Raw genomic sequence first — 26163 nt, 5'->3', positions numbered from 1 at the left:
AAATGAGTTCCAAGCTGTGCGTGGACTGCAGCTGCACCCTAGAAACTCAGTGCAGTGTTGGAACCCCAGTGGAGGGCAGGAAGACCTCACGCAACCTGAAGCTCAAGGGGGGAAGTGACGAAGTGGTTTCACTCTGCCTGTGACAAACCAGAGACACAACCCTGGTGAGAGTTTTTGACTGCAAGAAAAAGCTACAGAGCCACAAAGTCAGCAAAGTCAGCAAGAAACGTGAGAGGAATGAGAGGACAAAAAGCTAACGTAGAAAGAAGGGAAGAAAAAATGGCAGAAAGGGCAACGCGGGTCTCAGAGAAGGAAGAGAAAAAACGAAGAAAATAACAGGAAAGAAACGGCAGGCCCAGCGAGAGTGCTGCTCTGCTGCTTCGCTGGGTTGGGTTGGGTTACTCTGTGTGCACAAATACAAAAGATGAGTCACTTTGTGAAGAGCACACACACGCGCGCGCACACACACACGCAGACATACAGCTTTAAATATAGCCTCATTATACTCAAATTCACAGCAAGTCCACCACTCTCTCTGTAACTTTCCCTTTTAAGTCCTGATGAACACACCGACATGTGCTCAGTCATGACAAATTATTACCTTTTCTTCTCCACTGCAACATTTCGGTGACCTTTTTCTCAAAGTTCTGAGAGCAGAGGCAAAGATTATTTTTAAGGAGGACTGTGGCGCAGCCTCCTTCTTTTCTTCCGTTCACTTCTCGCCGCCTGCCCCGCGCGCGATCGCGCACGCGCCTCGGCCTGCTCTTTTTAACATTTTCTCAGAATTTTTGTCGTCTTAAAGAACACTAATTACAGGCTTAAACATGCGGGCAACTGTAGAGTACACACATGCACCCCCAGCCTCCCCACTCACTCAGCAAGCGAACATAATTAAAGACTCGCTATGAATGAGAGAAGGAGGGGGAGAGGTTGGAGGAGAGTCGAAGTTTGCAAAGTTTATCTTAGGAGTTGAAATTCAGGAGGAAACTTCACACTGAGTCCCCGTAGTTCTCACTTTTGCACCTTAGCGTTCGACATGATTTAATAAACCCACACGCCGCTCTGCAGCCACTGATTTCCACATGACTTGTAGACACAGGAATCCTGCTTGACACAGATGATCCATCATCATAAACCTTTAATTGCCTTTAATGTTGTCAGAAGCATTTTATCAAGCAACTCCTTCTTGTGTGACAGGAGCCGATTTGCAGCCATTTAATGCAAGCAATCGCTAACCTGACTTTATCTCTTTCACAACATCTACGTCTGTTTATCAAGGACAGACAAAAGTGATTCGGTTATTCGTATCATTACTGCCACGAGTCTAAAAGTGTTCATTCTGTGCATTCTTGAAAAAGTAAGTGGGGGGAAAAAAACAAGAAGTTGCACTAATTCAGGCAGTGATACAGAAAGTCAGATGACTGCACTGTACGGCAAGTTCATCATATATATCTTTTCCTTATCTGGCTTCACTTACCCTAACGTCAGTCAGACTAAGTGACCACACAAAGGTGGTTATCAGCTCGGCAAATCAACCCAGCATTTTCCAGTCTAGCTATCAGCTTGTTTGCATGAAAGAGATGGTGAACAATCGCAAACATGGATAGGTTTAGTGGCTGATTTTACAAGCAATGAGAAAACTACACATAATACAGACTCAAAGCAACACAGTTGCGTGTTGCAGGAAAAGTGGTGTTCAGTAAGTGCAAAAGTGGGAAAAACAAAGGCTTGTAAAGCTGATAAAAATGCTGACTGTGTGTGTTCCCGCTGCCCCGTGATTAAAGCCCAGGTAGATCTGATGTAATTACACCTGTGTGTTCTATTAGAAGAATGCGCTGTTGGGATGAAGGCTTTCTAATAGTGTATGAGATCATTTCACCCTGAATCTTTCAGATGCAACCGGCGATGTCAAGGTTATTTTTAATGCTCTTAAACTTGAGGGAGGAGGAACACGCCCTCATGTTGGATGTTGGCGACTGTGGCTTAGGAGGGTCATCTTGTCAAAGCATGCTTGGGCAAGATACCGAACCCCTGATGTCCATGATGCATCCATTAGATGATGGGAATACAAAAAAGTGTGTGTGATTGTAGTAAAAGGTTCCATTCACGGTGTTTTGCATCCATTTTTCTTTCTCTAGCTTCTAGATTGGCTAAAGTTTATTAGGCTAGTTGCAGCTAACACCACATTTTGAGTACAGTTATTAATACAACCTTTAAAAAAATGCAGTAAGACTAGTCAAACCCCAGGTTTCAACCGAGGAACAAAAACCCCACACAAATCTGCTCACTGTTTGTAACTGATTTCAGATTTCACAGATTTGCAAAAACCTACTGTGACATGTTTACAGCTGTGCCAGAATAATTGGCTATTTTGATATCCGGTTTTTCAGGTTTTTAATTAAGATATGCTTTTTTGTTTGTTTTGTTTTTTGAAGCAGTCACACTTATGCTCCATGTTTTCAGTAAAAAGAAAGAAAAAGAAATCAGTGTTCATAACAGAAACATGTTAGGCATAAGGTCCATGTGTCGTGTGGTAATCCGAGTGATCATTTCATTCATGAATGCGCCCTAAATCACAGTGCAGCACATTACCTGTAGATGCATGTGTGCTACCTGTAGCATTGAAAAACTGGTTGTAGCAGTTAGAGGTGGGAATCACCATACATCCCACGATACGATATTATCACAATACTTAACGCACGATACGATATTATTGCAATTTTTTAAAATATTTTGCGATATTCAGATTCTGTACATAAAGGTAAACTTTATCAATATTCATTTTATCTAATATCAAAGTCTCACACTCAGTCTTTCTCTCATTTCAGTCAGTTTTATTGTTGACAAACTGGACGGTTTGTATTACAGTCTAGTCCAACTTAACTGAATGCAACCATCTGGTACAATTATAGCTATTCTGAACTTTCGCAATTTATGAAAACTTTGCAGCCCATTCAGCAACTGAAGAATTTGAAAGTAAATTAAAACAAAATATAATTTTACATTAAATAAAAAAGTTTTAAGCTTAATTAAAATAAAACATGTCTTAAATTAAAATAAGTAAACTGTCATGTTTATTGCTGCCAAAAAAAAAGTTAAACACATTTGGACAGTGAAGGAATGTCAGGATTCTTGCTCAGAAAAAGGAGCTGATCAACATGGTTCCAGTCCACAAAAAATTTTTTTGTAACAAAATATCGATTTCTGCTGTCCCTGTATCGATACATTATTAGCAAACAAAATATCACGATACTACACAGTATCGATTTTTTCCCCCACCCCTAGTAGCAGTTAACAGAATATAAAAATGTCTCCAAAACATCCATTCATCCATCTTAACTGCTTATCCATTTTAGGGTCAGAGTCAGTGTGTGTGAATGTGAAGAGGTCGTCCATCCATCACAGGCTAAACACATAATACTAATCGCCTGAAGTGCCGCCCACTGCTATGATGTCTGCACGATAATGTGGAGGTTCGCTGGTTTGAAACAGACTTCAGAGTGTAGTCCAATGGCTCTGTGCTCATGTCTGAATACCCTTCACTCCAATATCCAATAAGAGAAGCGCACAAGACTGACAACTGCTCGTCCACAAGTACGATCCCGGCCTTAACTAACTATCTCTCACTGGAACCATTTAGCTCAACCGTGTTTTTTTCATCAGAAGGTCAGGCAAGCATTCAGAGATCCACACACTGAAGCTTGTGTCAAACACAAAGAACTCATTTTCTACATGAATATTATTTATTCCTTTTTCCTCGCTTTACTCGTGTGACAGTAGCTAACTCATGAGAAGGAGCTTGTGTGTTTTGAATTTAGACAGCCATTAAAGTCATGACGTCATGATGAGTTTGAAATACAAATGTGCTTCTGTCAGATGTTCAGCACAGGTGCTGGAACCTTTAGTATCGTGTTGGCATGTTTAGATTTTCTTTTTAGGCTAGGGTTGGATTTAGTGGGTCAGAGGTTGTTGAGGTTGCACAATTTACAGAGCTGTAAAAAGAACTTATGTTTCTGTGCTAAAACTCTAAATATAGATTTTTGAATTGAACTCTTTAGCAGCCTTTGGACAGCCAAGCTTTCTTGAATGCGCCACCAAGAAAGCGTTTTCTCTGATGGTGAACGCTCCATTAGGAGTTGATTGAACTAAAAGCAAAGTGCTGGATTAACTCCAGATTGTAGCTGCTTGAGGAAAACCTCTTTTCAAAATGTCAGTGAGCTGACAAAAGTTCGGTCCCTTAAAGTAGCAGCAGGCCTACAGCTACAGGTACCCACGACCCTTTTTCTTAATCAAACTTTTCCACAACCGCGGCTGCTTTGTGTTTCCAGACTTTTCTGAACTTTCTTGCGCCGTTCACAACTCTTTCCAAGTCGTTATCATCAAACTGCTGCCTGCAAACTCCCTCGTCCCCCTCTTTCCGTGTTTGCATTGCTCTGTCTCTATTTTTAGCTCTCTCTTTCACAGATTAGGGGTCTATTTATAGACCCCCTTATGATGTCCAATAACAGGGCTCTCTGCAGGAGAATGGCAGCATCACAAGGATTCACACACCTCCCACTTGGCACTGAGCTCTCTCACTCTCTCTCTCTCCTGTTTTGCTCAGTCCTCCCATCCCATCCCTATGTTCTCCTCCTCCTCCTTTTTCAGCCGCCCCCTTCCACCCCTCCGTCTATCCATGGTGGAAACTGGCACCGAGCCCACAGTTACAGTGGAAACTTTACGCACAGGAAAGAGCCTCATGTCACCCTGACAGCCTGACAGTGCGTGCACATTTTTAAAAAACGGCATCTTACTTACAAAAAGAGACGGTAAGGATATAAACGTCTACCTACACATGGAGAAAAATAACACAACCTCCATGGCGCTAATACACCACACTCTCCTTTTTAGTGAGAAATAAAGCAGACGGCAACATAGATACGGACAGATAGGATGTTTTTTCTTCTTCTTGACGTTTGCCCCCCTTTTAAAAAAGAGGACATTACATAATTCTCAAAACACTTCCTCTCTAAGCCAAGAGCACTCTGGCGTTTTATCACACGCACACACACATACACACACACACACTTGACATATCCAAGCAGACAGGCAGCCTGTTCGGGATGTCTGCATCACAGTCGCTATGACAACGGCAGGAGAACAATCCACAAAAACAGCCACTTGATGGGAGGAGCGAGGGGGGGAGAGAGACAGACAGACAAAGAGAGAGAGAGCGCTCATGTGGACTGTAGCTGTACCAGCTCGGGCTCCGTGCCATTTCTTTTACCAGCTTCTCAACTCTGCTTCCCCTTCAGGGCAGAAAGCGCCTCCTCACCAACGGGAGAGCTGCGTTTCATGTGCCACGAGCGCGGTTCCCCTTCTTTGTGCCTTTGTGAGTGTGAGAGTTACACAGAGTCACGCTCAGAGAAATAAATGCAAATACTGGCCCGCTGTGGGGTTGCGTCACAGTCCCCACAGCTGGATCATTCAGATTCTGACCACTCACATCCAAAGCAGCCACTGAGACTCGTTTTGAGATGTGCGTGCTGTCACCAGGCACACTACAGCCGGACTTCCTGTTTTAATAATAATAATAATAATAATAATAATGGATTGGATTTATATAGCGCTTTTCTAGGCACCCAAAGCGCTTTACAATACCACTATTCATTCACTCTCACATTCATACACTGGTGGAGGCAAGCTACAGTTGTAGCCACAGCTGCCCTGGGGCAGACTGACAGAAGCGAGTGATTATCTGTGTGACCATGCAGGACTTACCCCATGGGAGTCTTTGCTGTCCCTGTGGGTACATAAAGGGCAACAGTGCAGATGCATTCATACACTGTTGTTCAAAATTGTATAAATGTTCAGTCTTCCACCTTCATCTTCTTTTCAGTAATGCTATCTAACAAAGCCACTTCAGGTGCAATGCAATTACAGCGCACATTGACTAACCTGGCGCGCGCGTGTGTGTGCACATTAGTGATTTATATTGTTATTTAGGTAGTTTGTGACAAATGAATGACTGAGCGCCATGATCAGCTTTGTCTCCCATCCAGGGAATGAACTCCATATTTACTGAGCTCTGCATATCATCACACGAATGAACCAGTTCTCCACCTGCTGCAGGTTCTGCTTAGAGTGGCCCTCTAGCTTGCAGCAGCTATCAGGAGCAGAAGAACTGCAGCTACCAGCTGCAATCTAAGACCCCGGTGACAGTAGGCCTCGTTCGTGTAGTGAAATCAGCTGCAAACTGGAGGTTCAGCCTAACCAGTACTGGTTCACCCACATGATGCTATTTAGAGTGGACCTCCAGCTTGATGGGGTTTCTTCTCATACAGTGAGGAAATGAGGCCTTAAAGAATGAAACAAGTGCTTTTTTTTCTCGTATTAACTTCAAGAGCAAACTAAGATCTGAAAGAAGAGTTATTTGTCATAATGAGATTTTTTTTTATTTTGCACAAAATATAGATTGCATGTCTGCCAAACTGCTAAACACAAGTATGAGAATTTTACAATAGGCCTAGGTTACATACTCTGTGATTCTACATCTGAGATATGAAGAGAGCTTTAGATAGACCACTGATAGCGGTCGTCTATCTATTCCACGGACTCGTCTGAAAACAAAGGGGGATCACGCTTTTCAAACCCTGGCTCCAATACTGTGGAACGGTTTACCCTCCTCACTACGCACCATCGACACGGTGGCCTCTTTTAAAAAACAGCTTAAAACTCATCTGTTTAGACAGGCATTTGGGTAATGTTAATGCGTAATATGTTGTTTTATTTTATATTTATATTGTACTATTGCTTGTTTGATATGCTTTTATACTTCCTTTATGTTGCTATATTGTTTGTTTGACATGTCTTCTTGTGAAGCACTTTGTAACAGCGTTTTTGTCTTAAAAAGTGCTATATAAATAAATTTTACTTACTTACTTACTTACTTACTAGACGTCTTTAGTATGTCTAAAAGTTATGAGGGATAAGGTCCGCTCCCAGAGTGATTCCAGTCTGATTTAAGACATTAAAAGTAAAAGGATCTCGCTCTCTTGCTGTCTGCGCGCTGAAAGGAGTCGGCATTTTAAAATACCACATTGTTTTTATTTCCCCAACCCATTTTCTTCTGCACACAGGTGTAATGAACTGGAAAAGCAATGATGTGGAAAATATACTGTTAATGTTCCAAAAATATTTAGCGTATGTGCAAAACAAAGATTAGGACTTTTCCTTCTCTCCGGGGACTTCCGCTGGCTGACAGTTAGGATCCTCGAGGGGGGCTTTCTTTGTTATGTTTCGAGCTGGAGTCATTAAGTATCCATTAAAAAAAACCCAATGGCTCCTTAACTGTCAACAAGCCGAAAATAAAGCAAGAATCCCAGACTCGCTGTTTTCACGAATCGGGAAAAGTGTCAATTACAAAGCTTTAAAAAGAGCATAATCACTGCTTTCCCCTGCGTTCAGTCGCATTTTAAAACTGCTACAACTTCTCACAGACTTTGAGGGCATTATCACTAAAGAGTTTCAGCTGAGCTTTAAGCCTCTAACTCCACAAAGCTTGCTTGACAAAAATCAAACCACGTCTGACCCAAATCTGCTCAAAATCTTCAGGGAAATGTAGTTTTTTTCTTGGCTATTTTTACTACTCTGCAATCATCCTGTGAGTTCCAGTGCTTTGCTGATACACTGAAGTGAACGGTTTGTGACAGCAGAGAGCCGGGTAAACATCTGCCGATCTCGTCTCCTCAGTAGAGTCCTCAGTCTCTGCCAGAGCAGACTAGAAGGCACAGAGAGGAGGAAAGGGAGGTACAGATAGCAGAGGATGAGAAGATGGTGGGATCCGCAAAGGCTGACAGGCAGAAAGACGGGAGAGGGGGAGCGGGCGATGAGCCTGAAAGGTGAAGGCAGAAAAAAACTGAAAAAAGATGCACTGCCGAGAGTGTCGACAAGAAAGAAGTGAAGTCGGGTCACAGAGCGTGTAACAGACACACTAAGATGCACACAGAGACAGACGAAATGACATACTGTAGATACGCATTCTTGCAAAAGGCAGTAAAACTTTCTGGAGAAACAATACTACCAGCCAAGTGTCATATCCACTACTATCAAACTGCACAACGGTATCTTGGGAATCTCCAGCACTCCGTCCAGCAGGGCCGCCGTTTATAGCAGGAATGCAGCGACGCACCAGTCGTCGCTGCCTGTTTACATTCTCTGCGTGGCGGTCGTGACACCGCGCTGACAGAGTTTCAAGGTCCCAGAAAATAGAACGCAGTGTTTTGCATTAGCATGCACTTAAATTTTCAAGGAACGGTTTAATATTTAAAAAATTTCGGTTTCTGTAGGAATATTTATGACATCTTTTCTGTCATTATATGCCTCCTTGTTAGATTAGCTTAGCTTAGCTATCCTTGCACTCACTGTACAAGAAAGAAATTTAGGCACCAGAGATATTAAAGGTACTAAAGGAAAAAAGTTTTTACCCTTTCTTGGAAAAATAAAGTGAGCGGGTAGGACTGGAAGCTTCCGCTCTTTATGGCTTCACATTTATGATAAAAGTGGTGCAACTTGCCTTAATCTCAGGTCGTCATTCTTTAAATATCATCCCCTGTTTATTAATGAATCTTTGTGCTGCACCTGTAGTTTTCCAGAAAGTCCCTTCAGATTAAAATCTCTGTAACAGAGAGGCGAACAGGGAAGTGCAAAACTCATCCAAACAAAGGGATGATCATAACAATAATCAACTGTGTGACTAATGAAAAAGTAAGGTACCTTTTGGCCCACTTGAACCTATATTTAAAGTATCTGTTTTCTCAATTTAGAGATTCAGATTTTTTTTTTTAATTTAATGTGGAAAATATAAACCAGGCATCCCTCTCACTCACAGCTGTGATCATCATACTTGAGTTTATGTTACCGTTACCGTCTGGCAACGTCGCCATTAAATTACGTGACTTTTCTCCGAGTCTACTGTTGAGGGAACAGCAGAAAGAAGTGGCACCTGTAGACGAGCCGACTGCACGTGTGCTGCACTCTTCTTGTGGTTTGTTTCCCAAACGGAGGTTGAGCATTTCGTGTGAGATTACTTTGTAGCTGTTGATTCTTTGTCAGACAATGTCTAAACTCTCGTTCACCCTCCTCCAGGTCTGCACAAACTCTCACAGTTTTATTCATTCTAAACGCTTTCAGTAATAAACAATATAAACAGTTGAATTCTTCTATTTTCTAATAAATAAATCATTTGAAATTTTGCATAACCTAAAGAAGCGCAGTGAATAGCAGTCAAAAGTCTTGGCTGACAGTTTGTGATTCTGACAACTGTATTTGATGAATACAGTTAATACCACACGGTGAGAGAGAGAGGGCAGAAAGTGAGAGTGCTTTTGAAAAGAGCAGCTGGCATGTTTCCTTGGTTGTGATCGTTGTTGCTTCTATTTTAGGAACCATCCAGGAAGTGATCTAGAGACAGGCTGCTGACGGAGTAATTCAGCTCAACCAAACAACGCTCAACTCATCGCGAACCAAAACAAGCACAAGTGAACGTAGCAGAGAAAAAGAGGGCAGAATAACGAGGAGGGAGCAGCACATCTGGATCTTTCTGTGTATATATCTACTGTTTCATTTACTTCTGGGAAATGCGTTAGGCGCTGTAGCACCAGTGTGCTACGCGGTGCATTTGATCCAGTTTCATCATGACTGTTCAGATGTATTATCTCTTGCTGGATTAAATCTTGACAGACTTGACCTTTTCTCTCCAACACATTTTGTAAAAATCAATTTCTCTAAGATTGCATTTGACAAGTCTTGTAGCACCGTACAGCATGTTTCAGCCACTGGATACTGATGCCTGTTACCCTTCACTATCACAGGGGTGGGTATAGTTCATTCTCAGCGTTGGAGGAAATTAAAGGGATGAGTCAAGTTCAGTTAGAAAACGGCTTAAAGGAGCCACAATTTGCACGATCGCAACAGATTTTTACCCAGATTCGGGATAGCCAAATCCTCTTTAAGTACACAGCTCAAGACCTCCATGCTGTACTGGCTTTCTTTGCTAAAAAAAGGCTAAAAACGAACAAGGATCTGCGAGGAAGGCTTGTGTAAATGCCATAACCTTGGGAAACCCTTTCTTAGAGCTTAATTGAAACAAAAAAATAAATATGTCTACTTTTCCGAAGCTCTCAGCGGCATCTGAGGGCAAATATGGACTACATGACTCTGAGAGCTGCTGTGCTGCTCAAACCACAAGACGTTTTTGTCTCTAATAGTAGTTCACGGATCCCCACAAGTCAATTAATTTAACAAATTTCTATAAAAATATACCAAAATACCATTCTTTGAAGTTAATTCCTGTAAATGCTGATCCCTCGAGGGAAAAAGCACAACAGTGAGCTGCTGTGCGTTTTTATAGCATACTAAAGTATTGTTTTCTCTTTACAGTATGTCAGTGTGTGTACGAGTCCACGCATGAGGTTATAAGGTTTCACTAACAAAGGCCACGTGACAGACACTGCGGTAGAAATTAATCACATCTGGCCTGTGGATATGTCTGATTAGTAAACCAAGCAATTAAGCGCTGGTGAACCTGCAGGCGGTACCAGAAATGTTTGGTGGTTAGACGAATTATTCATATTTTATTCATACACATGTACCAGTTTACTCCAGTTTCTAAAATTTTCGCAGCTAAGCATTAGTAGCAGGAGGCTGCTGGTGCTAACAATGCTAATGTTAGCCTCACACTGCACACTAATGTGACGTGATGTGCAAGAGTGCAAGAGTCAAGCATTTCAGAGTCGTTCAAAATCTGATTTAGTCATTGAATAATGTGATTAACGGCTTAAAATAGCTCTTAAACACACGCACAATATTTTCGTGGCCAATGTTTAACTGTGGCTCTGTCAGATTTTGCTCAACCATCAGTGCTCCTGAGTGTTTTTGAACTTTGAGACTCGCAAATTAGTCTCAAACCATTTAATGTACTAAGAAATGATTCACCAGGAAGATCCATAATCTGGTCATAATCATCTTCACTGTGTTATAATGTTGAATGCAGCTGCAAGAAACTAAATTCATGGCATACAGGTGAAGCCATGCAAGCTGAGATCCTGCTCAGAAGAGATACCCATCCATCCATCTTCTTACACTTATCCTGTCCAGCGTCGCGGGGGAGCTGAAGCCTATCTCAGCTGTCACAGGCCGACACCCTGGACAGGCTGCTAGGCTGACACAGAGAGGCGTTCACAACTATTCACACGTACAGCTGATTATGAATCACCAATTAACCTAACCCACACATCTTTAGGCTGTGAGAGGAAGCTGGAGTACTCATGCAAGCCTGATGAAGAACATGCAAACTCTACACAGCAAGGCCTCAGCTGGGACTTCAACCAAGGACCTTCTTTCGATGAGGAGACAGTGCTAACCACGGCGCTCCCGCTGCCCAAATGAGAAGCAATAATAAGTAAAGTTACAGCGTAGTAACAGAAAAAAAGCTCATAATAATCTTTTACTTGTACTGAACACAGCAGGAATATTAAAAGGACAGTACTATGGTAAACAAACAGCATGTAGCTTATTTGCCTTAAAATAGGAAACCTTTTTAATTAACTAAACCGTGAGAAATGGAGCTCCACGACGAGAAAACCCGCACAAGAAACAGGCAAACACCAAGTTTAAACCCAGGTCCCTCTGTCTGTGAGGCCACCGTGCTAACCTCTCAGCTACAGCATGAAACTGTAACGTTTTCTAAAGTAAGAAGCTGTGAGGTTAGATTACACTGTGAAATAAACTCAAAGCTGTTGATTAAATCTGCAAAAATCCGTGCCGGGAGAATAGAGGTATCAGAAATAGGGGACAAGATTATTGTTTGCTAGTTTTGGGCAGCTGTAGCGGTGTGATTGAACTTTCTCTCATATAGAGACAGAACCAAAAAAAAAGAAAAGGAAAGAAGAAAAGTGAACAAAATCACAGGACTTCCTGGAAAGTTCTGAAAATATATTTGTGAAACTTGATTCCAGCTATCGGCTCGTCCTTCTCATGTTGGCTGCTGTGGGGCAATATTTGGTGAGTTTACACTATTTGCACAAGTAACGTGTGGAAAAAAAAAAGGTCAGACACGGCTTTAGATGCAGGAAAATCCAGCTGCAGATAATTTGCTGAAATTTAACAGTGAAATTTGTTCCAGTGCCGCGTGAGGCGAAATAAACCAGCCAGCACTGACAACATCTGCCCCTGGGCCCTCGTTTTCAGCCAGATGTGTGTGCTTCTGTGCAGCACTGACGGTCTCCAGACAATCACTGTCATAGGCAGCATGTCGGTTGCGCTGCTGCACATTCTAAAGACTTCCAGGCTGCAATCACCAGGTAAAAATCAGCTATCAGTCAGCGTCGTAGCACGCCGCTAACTGTTCCACCACACAGTTAATATCCTCGCTCACACCATCCCGCTCTTCCCCACTGCGCCTCGCTCCCCCTCTTCCTCCTTATTGCCCTCTGCAGTATTATCAGATAATGTGTGTGTGTGTGTTTTTCCTCCTGCACTGCAGCCACTGTGGCACAATTACCCCAGCTGCTCCACTAATGGCTATTGATGCAGCTGAGGGCCCCCTGCACACAGTTGCACACGCAAACATTCATAAAAAATTCATGACGCTGGCTCAATAGGAAGGTGCGGGGGATCTGGCCGGCACTGGAAAGAACAACAAATGTCATCTAACAAAGGAGGGAAGAGGCACACGATACCAGCTTTAACATTCAGCAACACAGAAAAATGCAGATGATGTTCATATGAACAACGTTAGCACGAAGAGCCGATGGGTTAAGTCCAGCGTGCAGTAAAATCCTGTGTCTACGTGCCTGTGTGTGCTGCAGGAGCACATGTGGTGGGTAATTCCCTCTTAGCACAGGATTTCTTCCTGACACCGGCCTACGTGGAGAAAGCTTTAGAGGGCTAAGCCTGCTACCTGAGACTGAACCGGAGATCACCGGAGGCATGGAGCGCAGTGATGGATGGAGGGAGGGGTGGCAAGGTGGAGGGGAAAAAAGAAAAGGGTGGATTTGAATGACTGAAAGGAAAGAAGGGAGGACAGAGTGTAAGGACGACAAAGAAAGGTCAAAAGAAGGTAGGAGGAGAGAGACGATCAACAAAGGACCAAATTGCGTGGGAATTAGAAGCAGTCACTGTGCGATGGGCACAAATGAGTAACAGGAGGAAAACTGGAGGACAAACAAATGATTTAAAAGTGCCACGATACTGTTTTTCTTTTTTGTTTGTTTTTTGGCGGGGAGAGTGAAAAAGTGATGGAAACTGTCCCTGAGTTTGACAAATCAGTAAGAGGAAGGTCAGAGGGTTGCCGCCCGCCACCAACAGGAAACTGAAAACTGGTTGTCAAAGATTAGGTGATATTTCCTCTGTAGCTACCCTCAAGTGTTTCACTGTAAATGCACAGCAAGTCAGACTAACATGAAATTAACGTGTGTCATTCAAATAAGCTTCAAAAATGCCAAAAAAAATAAGAGCTTTAGCCTTGAACAGAAAAGTGTTTCAAAGTCAGCTGGACATAATTTCACATTATTTCTACATTCTGCCTCCTTATGTTGTTTATTTCATTTACATTTCAGGGCGAGATGTTGAAACTTGTTACTTTGCATGTTTATATTTAAGCACGTAGACTTGAAGCTCTGGCTGCAGTGTTTTTAGACGTCTCTTCTCTGCTGTAAGCTCCTCCCACCTTACAAACGTCACATTGACACAAACTACAAGGAAGTCAACACTAGTTTCACACGAGATTCCATACCCGCTCTCCCAGGTGACAGTCCTCTGTGTCTTCCTTCACAGATGTGCTCTGAAAACACGTGTGATTGGCCAAAGTCTTCTGCTCTGTCTAATCTGACTAGATTATCTAAAGCCTAAAACAGAGCCCACAGGAGGAGCAAGAGTCTAGTTAATGTTCTAGTTTAAGGTCTGTTAACATACCAGCATGCTGTAAGCCAGGCTAGGGCCAAAGGAGGTTAAATTATCAGGATCTCGTGTAAACAGTGGAGTTACGCATGAAGTTTTCTTCTGTCATCTCCCATTAATCATGTCATGACTCCACAGATTTATCGTGTGACCTTTCAGAAGGGTTACGCCGCTCATTGGGAACCAGTGGACTAAACTAACTTTCAAGTCTCCACCATAAGCAACAGAAAAAAAGTGCAGATGTAGCAGGATATTTAAATCTAATAAGAATATAACACATTCTTCTGCACTCTTAATGAAGACAAATTTTGAATACAATAGGTTTTTTTTTTCTTTTCCACTGCTGCTATAAAGACAGCAGCATTTGCATATGATGAAAATGTCATGTGGCGTTATCTGGTGGCTAACAGCTCCGGCAGAAATGCTGGAATCATAGTACAATACTTGAATTCACAAAGCACGAGGCAGATAAGCGAGTTCGTAACAATTCCAAAGATCAACACCGGCAAGACTCGGTTTAAAAATAACAAGTCATTTTAATACTCTGCCAATTTCCCTGCAAGAGAACAAAACAATTACACCAAGATCTTGTTAGAAGGTTGTCACAGTACGTTTCCCTTCGAAGTTTTAGTAGGAGTGGGGCCTATTTAGGGGAAAATGTTGGAAGAAATACTGACAACCAGGCACACTGAGGAGTTTTTGGTTGAGTTTGTATTGTGGCCACATTTGGTATTAAATTCCCAAATACAGTGGTTCTTTTCTTTCTTAGTAATAAGAAAATATTTTTAAACTGCTGCCCGGGCCTCGCTGCAATTTCTACGGTTATGTGGAGGAGTCGACTCTACCCCTTCTTACTACTGGACTGCAACCTTCAGCAAACACAAATGTGGTCCCATCTGCTGCAGACAAAGTGTGTTGTTACAGTATTTCCCTAAAAACAAACTCTCACAGTATCTCTGCACCCTCTCCCGTGCACACACATGTATGAATCCATATGTGGCAATGTTCCTGTTCTGTGTCCCAGTTTAATAGGCAGAGGGAATTACGTCTTTATGACAGGACTCCCTTACTAAGGCCATTGTTTTAGAAACCCTGTTTAGCTGTAGAATGGCTTCTGTGTGGATGATGCTTAGCTCGCAGAGTGCTGGTGTTTGAGGAAAAAAAGCCACAGCCAAAATGTTTTTCATTTGGTGTGTGTGGTGTGTACAGATCAAACTACCAAGTCAGACGCTACATGTTAAAACAGCAAATTGTTCATTCGGTCTTCACAGAGAGAGTTGTAGCCGTCACCATTCCTTCATTCTGACGTTTCTAAGTAAAGCGCATTTACTCGCAGAGGATCGGAGGGGACCCGGGCATCTCCGATAACCACCTCATCCATATTTTACCAACTCAGTGTTTGTGTGAGTACACCAGGGGTGAAAGCAACAAAGATGGCTTCCCACCATCCTGCTATCAATAATGCAAAATCTAAACTGCCGCTGAGTATTGCTCCTTTAATACTACACTTACTGACGTGAATACAGTGGAGAAAGCGAGCAGCCTTCTGGCACAATCCAAACAAAAGGCAGCGCACAGGCCAGAGAGATAAGACAACAGATACTCGACTCTTTCCAGAGGTTTGCTGTTTACTTAGTGAGACTGCGCCATTTTTACTGTGAGAGGATAATAGTTAATGTTACAGAGAACACTGCGGCGGGGTCAGAACTGAACTTTGGCTAACCTTAGACACCATGAGCTATTGGTCATATAGACTAAGTGTGAATACAGCAACATTTGTCTGTCTGTTAGCAGGATTACACAAACACTCCAACACAAAACCTGTTAAAGTTTCATCACTTTTATTCTAAACTTTCTGAGTTATTTTGTTCCATGATGTCGTATTTATCTCACGGAGCTGGATTATTTTTCATGTTCTGGCCCCATTGACACAACAATTTCTTAACTTTTGGGATGATTACAGTACATCTTACCTAATCTTATGCTTTTGCTGATCTTTATGCTCTGTATATCTTATATAGCAAACAAATCAGAGAAATATCACTTCTTTTATGTAATGGGTTGGTAGCTAAAAACATTGGGAACTAATATTTTAACATTTACCCATCTATCCAGTTGACATTCATGCCAATTAATAATATGTAAGGTGACGACTTCAGCTAAAGAATTACAATATTTCCCTCTGAAAGTTACTAAAATAGGAAAAGACTATTTAATTCAATTCAATTTTATTTATTGTAAGGTAAGGTAAAACCCTACAAAAGTACTGGCTCACCTACACATGACACCTAACATGGAAACCCATGTCATGAAGCTCCCAGCTCACATGTTTTGTGCTGATGTTAATGCCAGAGGAGGTTTGCAGCTCTGCGGTTCCTGAGTCAGCAGAGAGTTGGTGACTTCTGCACACTACACTCCTCAGACCTCGCTCTGTATCTTTACGTGGTCTGCCACTTCATGGATGAGTTGCTGTGGTCCTTAAACGCTCCCACTTTGTAATAATCCCACTTACAGTTGTTATAACCAGGAGGGAAGAAATTTCACAAACTTACTACCGGTGCCTATAATGAACACGTGATCATCAAAATTGCAAATTACCTGCCTGTCTGTGATTAAATAATATGTCAGCTGATGGTTTCTGGTTCATACAGTAAGTGCAGAAAATTATAGGCTATAAAATCAAAGCTTGGCCATTTTAAGTCTTCCACAATTGAAAATTACAGCAGACAGTCGCCAAGCCTTCATTATGACAATAAAAAATATTTAATTCACCTGGATTTGATTCTCAAACATGTTCTGCTGTGTATACAGCATATTAACACACGGTAAAGAGCAAATAAAAAATGTAAAAACAGGGAGATAATCCTGTAGCTCTTCGCTTTTTTCCCTTCAGCAGCTACCTACAAGCAGGTGGGTCGACTGAAGAGGAAACAGCAGTGTGGGTTTTAATGCCTCTTGTCACATGTCACCTCACTTTCTGTCATCCATCCAAAACTGGAACAAAAATGCCCTAAAAAATCAACTACAGTCAAGCTGAGAAATCTGTGCACAGAGTAGAAAACAGTGACTTTACAAAGCAGCTGCAGACTGTGAACACGTGCGAACGCCTTTGATATGGAATCGACGATTAAGGGATGAAGGTTTTCTAAAAGTCATAAATTTGAAATTTAAATGATTTCTTTCAGCAGGTGAAAACAACACAAAGTTGTAAATCCTGTGAAAACTGGTAAGAAAACGTTTGAGGCCTGAAACGCGAACGTGACGACCCTCTGGATCCCTGTACGGGCATCAAAGAGGAAGAACTCTCATCGAGAACGATTTATTACCTCGGATTAGCTTTAAATTTTATTTTGAAATCCTTTTTGTTTCAGCTAGTTAAAACTTTCTAAAGAGCCAAGAGTCCTCTGAATATTCAAGGGTCTCTGCAGATTGTGTGTGTGTTCCTGTAGAACATGTGAACAAGCGTGGGAGGAAGGGAATGTGGTCGCAGCCGCCCCAAATCAAAAACATCCAGAGCTGTGTGCATGTGTGTGTGTGTGCAGGGACTCAGGGCTGAGGGTGAGAAGGAGCAAGAAAAAAAAAAGAGTGACAAAAATGTCTTGATGCTTCTCAATGGTCATGAGAATTTGCATAATTAAGATTAAGGAACTGACCTCCCAGCCCATTGTTCCTTCAGTGGGCTGCTTTCAGTCATTATGCAAATGTGCTGTTTATAAGATTGAAACCTGCAGTCAGCTGAGACTGAAGAAGTCACCTGGATGAGTGACGAAACGTTTCTCCCACAAAACGCTGCGTCCAGATGAACAGAATCAACTTTTTGGAGAGTGACAAAAATGTTAACACGGAGCACATGAGAGCAGAAGAGAGGGAGTTAAAAAGGAACAGTCAGAAAAAAAGCAGAGGGAGTCAGTCAAATTAGCGTGTAATGAGTTGAAAACAGCATGACTGTGATGTCACGGGTGTTCGCCGACGTCACGCTCTGCGTGTGTGCCTGCGCGTACTGGTGAGTGTAAGCTCCTCGCCAGCACGCTGGTTTAAATATAGCAAATGGGCAACGGTCCCAGCTGACTTTAACAATGCTATAGCTACCAGGACCATGTACGCTACATTAGTGCTTTACTAACGCTGAAACCAGAGAAGTGTTGAACAGAGGGAGGGAGAGAGGAAGGGAGGGATGGCCTCAGATTCATGAAAACTCAGCCGCCCACACTCAGGCCTTTGCTGCCAAGAGTCGAGCAGGACAACAGTGTGTGTGTGTGTGTGTGTGTGTGTGTGTGTGTGTGTGTGTGTGTGTGTGTGTGTGTGTGTGAGAGAGAGAGAGACATTCCTCTGCGAGGTGAATGCCAAGGAGCGAGCAGAGCCGAAGACAGACTGTCCTGAGCTACTGTGTTTTAGTGGAACTAACGAGCCCCTTGCTGTGCACCTCGGCCTCGCAGCTGCAAACTTGTTAGCGACGAGGTAATCAGATCTGACTGGATGTTTTGTCAGAAAAAAGTACGGGTCACGATTCTGCTTTTAAGCAACATCACGGCCCATTGGATCGGAGACACGTGCCTCTGACTGAAAGGTCACGGGCTGGATCCTCGCAACATTCCCCCTCCTCCCCCGTGCTTCCATCACGACGTCAGCAAAAACGCTAAAACACGGCAGCCACTCGTGAACGTGTTCTGTTGGAGGTAACGTCTCGTCGTGTTAAGACATTAGATACACCCGAATCAGATTTGTGTGTCACTCCCTCATTATCAACATGCAATTTTCACTTTTAGACTTTTGAATTCAGTTGTCATAGAAGGGTGGAAAAAAGCAAGATTACACACTAATTTCTCTCCTGACTGTGGTCTCAAAGGCCCGAGCTGCCATCACTAATTCTCTCCCCACCAACAGATGTAATGAACAGCTTCACACCTGCTCCCTGTGGACTGTCAAATGTCATTCTGGGAAGATGAACGCATCAAATGGATAAATATAGGGGATCATACTGACATCATGGACTTTAATATTCAGCAGTGGAAGAATATTGACAAAAAATTCATCTGTTATCCAGTTTCTGAGCTGTCGGTGTTAACGTTTCTGACACTATTTAATCTTAAAGGAGGAGCAGAGCTGCCCAAACCCTAATCAAAAACACCCCCATCTCATTAAAATAAAGCAAAGAAATGGGCGTACACGGTGACAAACTTTTGACCCCTTGCTCAACAACCTAAAGGCAGATCATTTAAAACAATCATAACACAAACACAAGTTTTATTTCATGCTGAACGGGATACGGAAACAAAATCACCAACCAGGTGCAAAGATTTTAAATCTCAGAAGCGTATTTGTTTGGTTTCATGGATAAAAATGTTCATGTTTTTAACTGTATTTCAACAGGAAGTACATCTCGTGTCTGCAGCATATATATTGTCAAAACAACACAGTGATGACTCGCCCTAAACAGCAGAAATCAGTAAGTGGTATTGCTTGTGAGGGTGCTAATTTGGCAGGGAGAAAAACAAATGATTTCTGCTACTAAGATGTGGTCAACTTGAGTATGATGTCATCATCCAACTTCTGAGGCAAAGGAACGCAGCACAATTCGATCGGCTGCCTGGCGTTTCTCTGTTTGGAGTTTGTATAGTTTCTCCTCCCGCAGTCCAAAGACATGCAGGTGTGGTTAGCCGCTGATTCTAAATCACCTGTAGGTGTGAAGGTGAACGGTTCGTGTCTCCCTGTGATGGACTCGTGACCTGTCCGGGTTGCACCGTGTCTCTCACCCTACGACAGCTGGGTTGAGCTCAGCCTGGTCCTGTGACCCTGAATTGGATAAGCGCTTCAGACACATGAAGTACAAAAATCTGCCACGAGTATAACTTTAAGCGCAGGCTTTGGAGTGAGCAGTAAAATGATTTACCTTCAAATGTGGTCGTTTTTTAAAAGTAGAAAATATTACATCTGTATACGGAGACTATTTGCACATTTAAGACCAGGCAGACTGATAAAGATGAGTCCAGTGACACAAAATGCTGGAAAATTTGGCTCCAAAAACCCAAATAAGTAGATTAGAGGTGATGACAATGTCATGAAGTGCCATGAGAGTGTGTGGTAGCAGGGGGCTTACGGTAGGAGGTAGGGCAGTTAGTCAAAAAACCCAAAAAACACTTTTAGAATTGTAGAACGTATTCAAAATTCTTAATTGTGCAGTAAGTGTGAGCTGAACTTTGACCTTTGACCTAACACAATTTGCATATCTGTCCATCTCTCTTGGCATATTTTGTCACCATGTGCAGGATGCAGTCCCAAAGCTCTACAGGTGTGCACCTGACCTTGCAGCAGGTCTCATTTTGTTGTAAAATGGTCTTGTTTGTTGATCGTACAACTACAGCAGCACATTTTATGGAACTGTGCCTCACCTACTTAGTAACCCACAGTAACAATGTTGTTACTATCCTCTGTATTTCTGTTGTACTTGCATCCCACTTGACACGGTTAGAGCTCAAATTTAGCTTTATGTCCATTTACGCTATGACAGTCCAGATTTTATCTATGATGGCTTGCGGGCTGCAAGCGCTGATCGTACAAGCTCACAGAAGGGGTGAAAACGCCTCCTCAGACACTCAGTAAATTTAGCTTCTGTTTGCTAATAAACATTTATTTTTATCATAAATTACTGGGCCATCTTTTTTCCTCAGCATTAGTATAGCCTAGCCTAAAAATCAAACACAAGAAAAAATGCCTATAGCTTGCTTGCTTCTGATTGGCTGCTCCTTGTAAACAAAAGATTTAAACCGAAGGTGGGTGGGGCATATGGTCATCTGATCCCAAAGATGAGCATATTAGGGATCTCTGCCTTCAGCGACATCATGCAAAAGCCAAAAGCAGAAAAAAGTGTTCAGAGCAGTATTAAACCTGAGATTCTGGTTTTATTTGAAATCTTGACCATGTTTAAAGCGAGTATCCTGTATTAACAAGGAAATGTGTAACAGGTCCAGTTTAATATTAACTAAGCATGAATATGTTGTACTGATAGCCATGGTAAGTGACAAAATCAAAACTTTATTCATTCTTCTTGGAGGTTGAAAGAGGAGTTAATAAATAACTTCATTGTGTTCAGCTTTACCTCAAGGAGATAAATACAATCGTCTGTCTGCTGTGAAACATTTATATACAGTATACTGTCTTCTCTGCCCATTATAACAGTTGGTGCACAATTAAGAAGTGTTTAATATGTAAATGAGCGTTCAACTATTCCACTGTTAGTGTAACACGATATATGGATGTTGACAGAAAGCAGAAAGGCAGCTTGGCGTTCTGCAAGCTACCCTCTCATTATCCGACAATTAAAAGTTTGGAAGTGTCCGTCTCGTGAAAGTGAATCTCCAGGCGGGCAAACAGTTGGTTATACAGGAACTACCACATCCCAGGCCCCCTGTACCCCGAGCTTTAGTTGGCTGTTGGCTCTTTAAATAATGTCTGAGCGAGACAGAAAAGGTCTCACTCAGACACATGGTGTCGTCTTCTTCTCCAGTCTCACTAATAGTTAGTCTAGAGACACAAACACCCACTTTCCATGATTACAGGCTTTCCCCGACCCTGACGTGGGTGTGTCTGAGAACCATTAGACCAAAGCACAGTGTGCTGAGATGAGCATCACAATACCAAATATAAAAGATTACACTGACACAGTTTGGATTTGGTTCAGAAAGACATTATTTGCATTTGAAGGTATTTAACTGTATTGCTGCTTTTGCACTTTAAACTGGCTGATGTTGGGGTTGGGGTTTTTTTGCACACTGTAGGCATTCCTGACATTCTTCAAAGTGGTGATTACTATACTGGCACTCAAAGCCAACCTGTAGTAGAGCACAAACGTTTCACAGCTGAAGTGTGTGTGAATTTAGTCTTATGATGTCAGCTTTTCATCTTTTTAACTAAATCGTGAAATGATTGTGCTTTTTCAGCCAATACTATGTTCACAGCACACCCTCCCCATACGGTCTGCAACATACACGCTACACATTACGGCCTCTGTTGAAATTGTGCATGCACATCTGCATAATCCCATCATCGGAATACTTGGCTTTCCTCGAATGCCTGCTTGTGAAGTGACTACATACAGCCATCTAGCTGCAGCTCCCTTCTTCTGAGGGGTAAAACGGCGAGGGATGGGAGACTTTCCTTTTAATCTCCGCGACTGCACACTGCCAAGAACTTACAATGTAACATAAAGAGGGTGCTAACACACAGCTCTGTGTGTTTCAGCTATTGAATGCTGTGTTTGCGTACAAGCTGTCGCCATCAGTGAATGGGAAAGGAGCAGAGAGAGAGACGGAGAGGGATGCCACTGTGCCTTTAAGCAGTAATCCTTCCATTCTCGGAGCATTTGTTGCCGGCCATCTAATGGGCGGTTCGGTTTAATGTCCACAAGGGCCGCTGGGAGCTCCTGCACTATTAAAATCCCTGCCGCTCGTCTCATGCTGGAGCTGCTCTGGTTTGCTCTTAAATAACAAGCGAGGCTGCCTCAGAAATTAAAAGACGCTCCGTATTTTGCATTTCAAAAGGGGGGGAACTGGGCTCATTGCAGCAACAAAAGGGATAACAATGTTGACATTCCCCACATGCATCCTTTGGTCTTTTCTAAAGGAAAGCAGAGCCCACGGGAGACGGGGAGCAGGCAGGGACACCACACAGTTTGCCAGTGTCTGCCTACAACCTCTCTCACACAAACAGCCAAACACCGGGAGTGAAGATCTCTCACAGCCTGGACAGCCACGAGCAACTCACCAGCCCTCCATATGTTACCACTGCCCCCTACCAACAGGAAAACACCCTAGCACTCCTATAAAACCCACTCTGACTGTAATGACAAATGACAAGTGCAATATCTTCACAAGGGCATGCAGCTATTGAGGCATGTTATGCGATCGCTGCATTCACGAGCGAATCTAAAGAGCTAGGAGTTAATGACAGTGTAACAAATGTTCACAAACTACTGTGGCATTCATCTGAAGTCAGCTGGCAGGTTGCTTTAAGTCCGTGGGTGGCTTTGATTGTGTGTGTGTGTGTGTGTGTGTGTGTGTGTGTGTGTGTGTGTGTGTGTGTGTGTGTGTGTGACACTGGGGACAGACTGCAGATTTTGAGAGTATGTGACAAAGGTTACAGTGCAGGCTGGAGCATTAACTGCTGCTGCTGCCGAGAGCAAGGAAGCAGTGTTGCAATGCTAATGCTCTCCTGTGTTGCAGAACAATTTCCACCCAAGAACAAGAAAGCAGAAGTTATTTTTTAGATGCAAACACACCGCGAGCCATCCTCCAGAAGTTACTGACTAGTTTCAGAACCTGACAACTGAAAGTGCCCCCTCCCAAAAAACAAAACAAAAAACACTGATCTCGCAGAATAAGATCAAATATCAGTTGCCAGGCTTCTAATTTCCACACAGAGCACAATCCAAGCCCCAAACTGCAGCCTGTTGGCTCCAACGAGGGGCCGGACTTCTTTGTAAACAAAAGAACTTGGAGGAAAGAAAGTGAAGCGAGCGCTGAGAAAGAAAGCAGCGATTAGCGAGCATGTTTTCAACAAGTTTTCTGAGTGATGAACAAGAAGAAGCTGTGCAGCTTGCTTGGGGTTGGGGGGGAGAGAGAGACTGGGAAGCAGAGATGGAGGGGAAATGAGCGAAAGTGTGTCGTGTTTGTGTGTGAGTTGTAGGTGGCCGTCGCAGTCAGCTCGTCCTTACCGCTATGAGCGTGTTATTCCTCTGCTCCGCGGAGGACGCAGAGTCCGGGTCCAGCTGCTTGCTCTGGGGCTGCTTGGTGCTGCTGCCGCTAGCGGACTTTTTGGCCCTTTGCTCCAGAGTCCGCTGGTACAGGTTGACCGTGTCCCTGCGGTCTATCTCCATCTGCTCGGCGTGGGCTTGCTGGTACCTGTTCTCGCAGGTTATGTGGTGTTTCCTGCAGCCCTCTATCCGCTGCCTCAGCCTCTCCACCACCGTGCTGTGCTTAGGTATTCCCACCACGCTCGCGGCGGGCCCCATGCTCGCGGCGGCCGGGTTCATGCTGTTGTTGATGCAGATACTGCCGTTGGGTCCGGCAGCGGGGGAGGCGAAGTCCCCCATCACGGGGCCGAGCGGCGGCTATTTTGGAAGAACTTTTCTCCCAGTTAAGCTCAGCGCCACCGCCGCCACCTCCTCCTCCTTCCACCTCCACCTCCACTCCACCACCTAGAGTCCGCTTTCTCTGCGCGTCCTCCGCCGGCGAAAGGTCCCGAGCAGCGGGCGGAAGATACGGCCGCTGAAGAAGAGGGCAACAACCGGGAGTGGAAGGTTTAAAGGGCTGCGAGGCTCTCGGTCATGCGGCTGAGCGTCTCTTCTTTTCTTTCCAAGTGCTGAACACAAACAACACAAAGCCCCCAAACTGAATTCAACAATAAAGCCGCTGCCACGCTGATAAGAGCAAAAACACACAGCGGTACAGCGACGGTGCGAGTGGGCACCCAGCGCTCATATGCGCACAAACCGTCCCGCAGAGGAGCAGCGGCGGCTACAGCAACAGTCCACTCTCCGGTTCACCGTGCCGTCCTCTGAGAAAAAGTTTTGCTGCCTAAACCGAACGGGCTCCAGAGTTTCCCAGTGAACTTGCATCTCATCTGGTTTTGGTTTGAAAGAAATCCCGGGTAAGATGTTGTTGAGTTGGGGGGAAAGCGCACAAGCGCCTTCGGTAGTCCGATTGTGAAGCAACCAGATAGTAGGACAGACGGCGCAAAACGCGGATACGGGAAGCAGTGGCGGAAGTCTCTAGTCACTGCCTGCCACCATCACAATAATCAGGTCCGCTTCTCCACCATGCCAGCGGAGTGATATCAGGAGTTTAGTAAAAACCAGCTAAAGGCTGTGCGAAGAGCCCGATGGTGGAAACCAGGAAAACACGGAGTGGAATCCACCAGGGGACGTGTGACCTGTCCTGAGCTGTTTTAACAGGTTAATAAAGGGTTAAGAGAAAGGTTAACATATTGGAACTTAAGGGAGAAGCACGCAAAGAGACCGAAACTGCGTTTAGGGGGTAAAAAGAAACGCAAGACTATACAACACTAAAAATGAGCCGCAAATATAGATGAAGAATCAAAATGTTAAATGTCTTTGAAAATCTAAAACTCAGCAGAAACGAGTAGGGAAAAAAGCCCAAACACAAGAGGTAGTTTCAAAATTTCATTAAAGTCAGCCATAGTTTAAACTTGAAGGGGTGGTTGGGCTTTACTGTTTGGAGATTTATAAATAAATTATTATCACTTGATTCTTGCGCATAAGATCGCATCATACCAAATTAAGCAGTTACTCAGTTTTTTGCAACTTCATAAAACAATCCAAGAATTTAAAAATTAGCTCAAACATACAAACTTTAAAACAACAAAATGCAAAAATGAGCGAAAAGTGTGCAAAAAACAAAAAACAAACTATAAATGCACAACACAACAAAGCAAGGCAGCTCGTTGGAAGGCAAAAGTTTAAATGTAGCATCTGTCCTCTATTGCGGCAGATAGTTAAGGCCTTTTAAATATTTACACACTTCATACCAGTTTAAGTTTAGTTTTCACAAATACAGAAATCTCTCCAGAAGATATGGAAGCAAGGCGCAGGTACAGAAATACTCTTCACATACAGACAACAAACAAAAACAGAGACAGCAGCCAAATGTATGGATTACACAAAGGCCCCTCTTTGATTGATGGCTCAGCAGTTGCAGCTTCCTTTAAAAAAAAGAAAGAAGAAGCTCCACTTGTGTTGCCAAACAGATGATGGTGTTTTCTTGATTTGCTTGTTTTGCCTATTTACTCAAGTCGTGGTGTGTTGAGCTCTGCAGGCCCACTGCAGGTTACACCCATTTCACACAGGTAAACGGGTGGAAACGGGTGGAAATGAGTTCCTCCTCAGACTGAAGTCCATGACTATAACTTGTAATTATCCATCGCTGGAGCATTTTTAAAGAGGACTGAACATGTTATTTTATAATGACTATTTTTTAAATTGAGTTCAGCATACAGATTGTTAGCTGAAAACAGAAGATGGGAGTTTGGAAGGTTTAACGTCAATTTTTAAACACTAAATGCAAATATTTGTATTAATGTCCACTACAGGAAGCCATTATTGTTGAATATGACACACACTAATCACAAATCCTGGCCGCGCTTATTTAAAAAGGTGTAAAAAATGACTTTTAAATGTGCAAAGTGAGATCTTTTCAGGGGCTGGTGAATCAC

The 26163-nt window shown here is 43.1% G+C and overlaps 1 protein-coding gene across 1 annotated transcript in view; it reads right to left on the bottom strand.

The window, feature by feature from the left end:
* The window catches only part of maml3 (mastermind-like transcriptional coactivator 3), a 133839-nt gene extending 109048 nt beyond the window's left edge, over positions 1–24791 (bottom strand). Inside the window, exon 1 of the mRNA XM_004538815.5 lies at positions 23648–24791. Coding sequence (XP_004538872.1) covers positions 23648–24025 — 378 coding nt within the window. The 5' untranslated portion in view covers positions 24026–24791. The remainder of the gene's footprint in view (positions 1–23647) is intronic.
* Between the last annotated feature and the right edge of the window lie 1372 nt (positions 24792–26163).

Source organism: Maylandia zebra, linkage group LG6 (genome assembly GCF_041146795.1).
Source record: "Maylandia zebra isolate NMK-2024a linkage group LG6, Mzebra_GT3a, whole genome shotgun sequence".
Taxonomy (NCBI): domain Eukaryota; kingdom Metazoa; phylum Chordata; class Actinopteri; order Cichliformes; family Cichlidae; genus Maylandia; species Maylandia zebra.
Note: the sequence above shows the minus strand (reverse complement) of the source record. Positions and strands in the feature narration are given on the sequence as shown.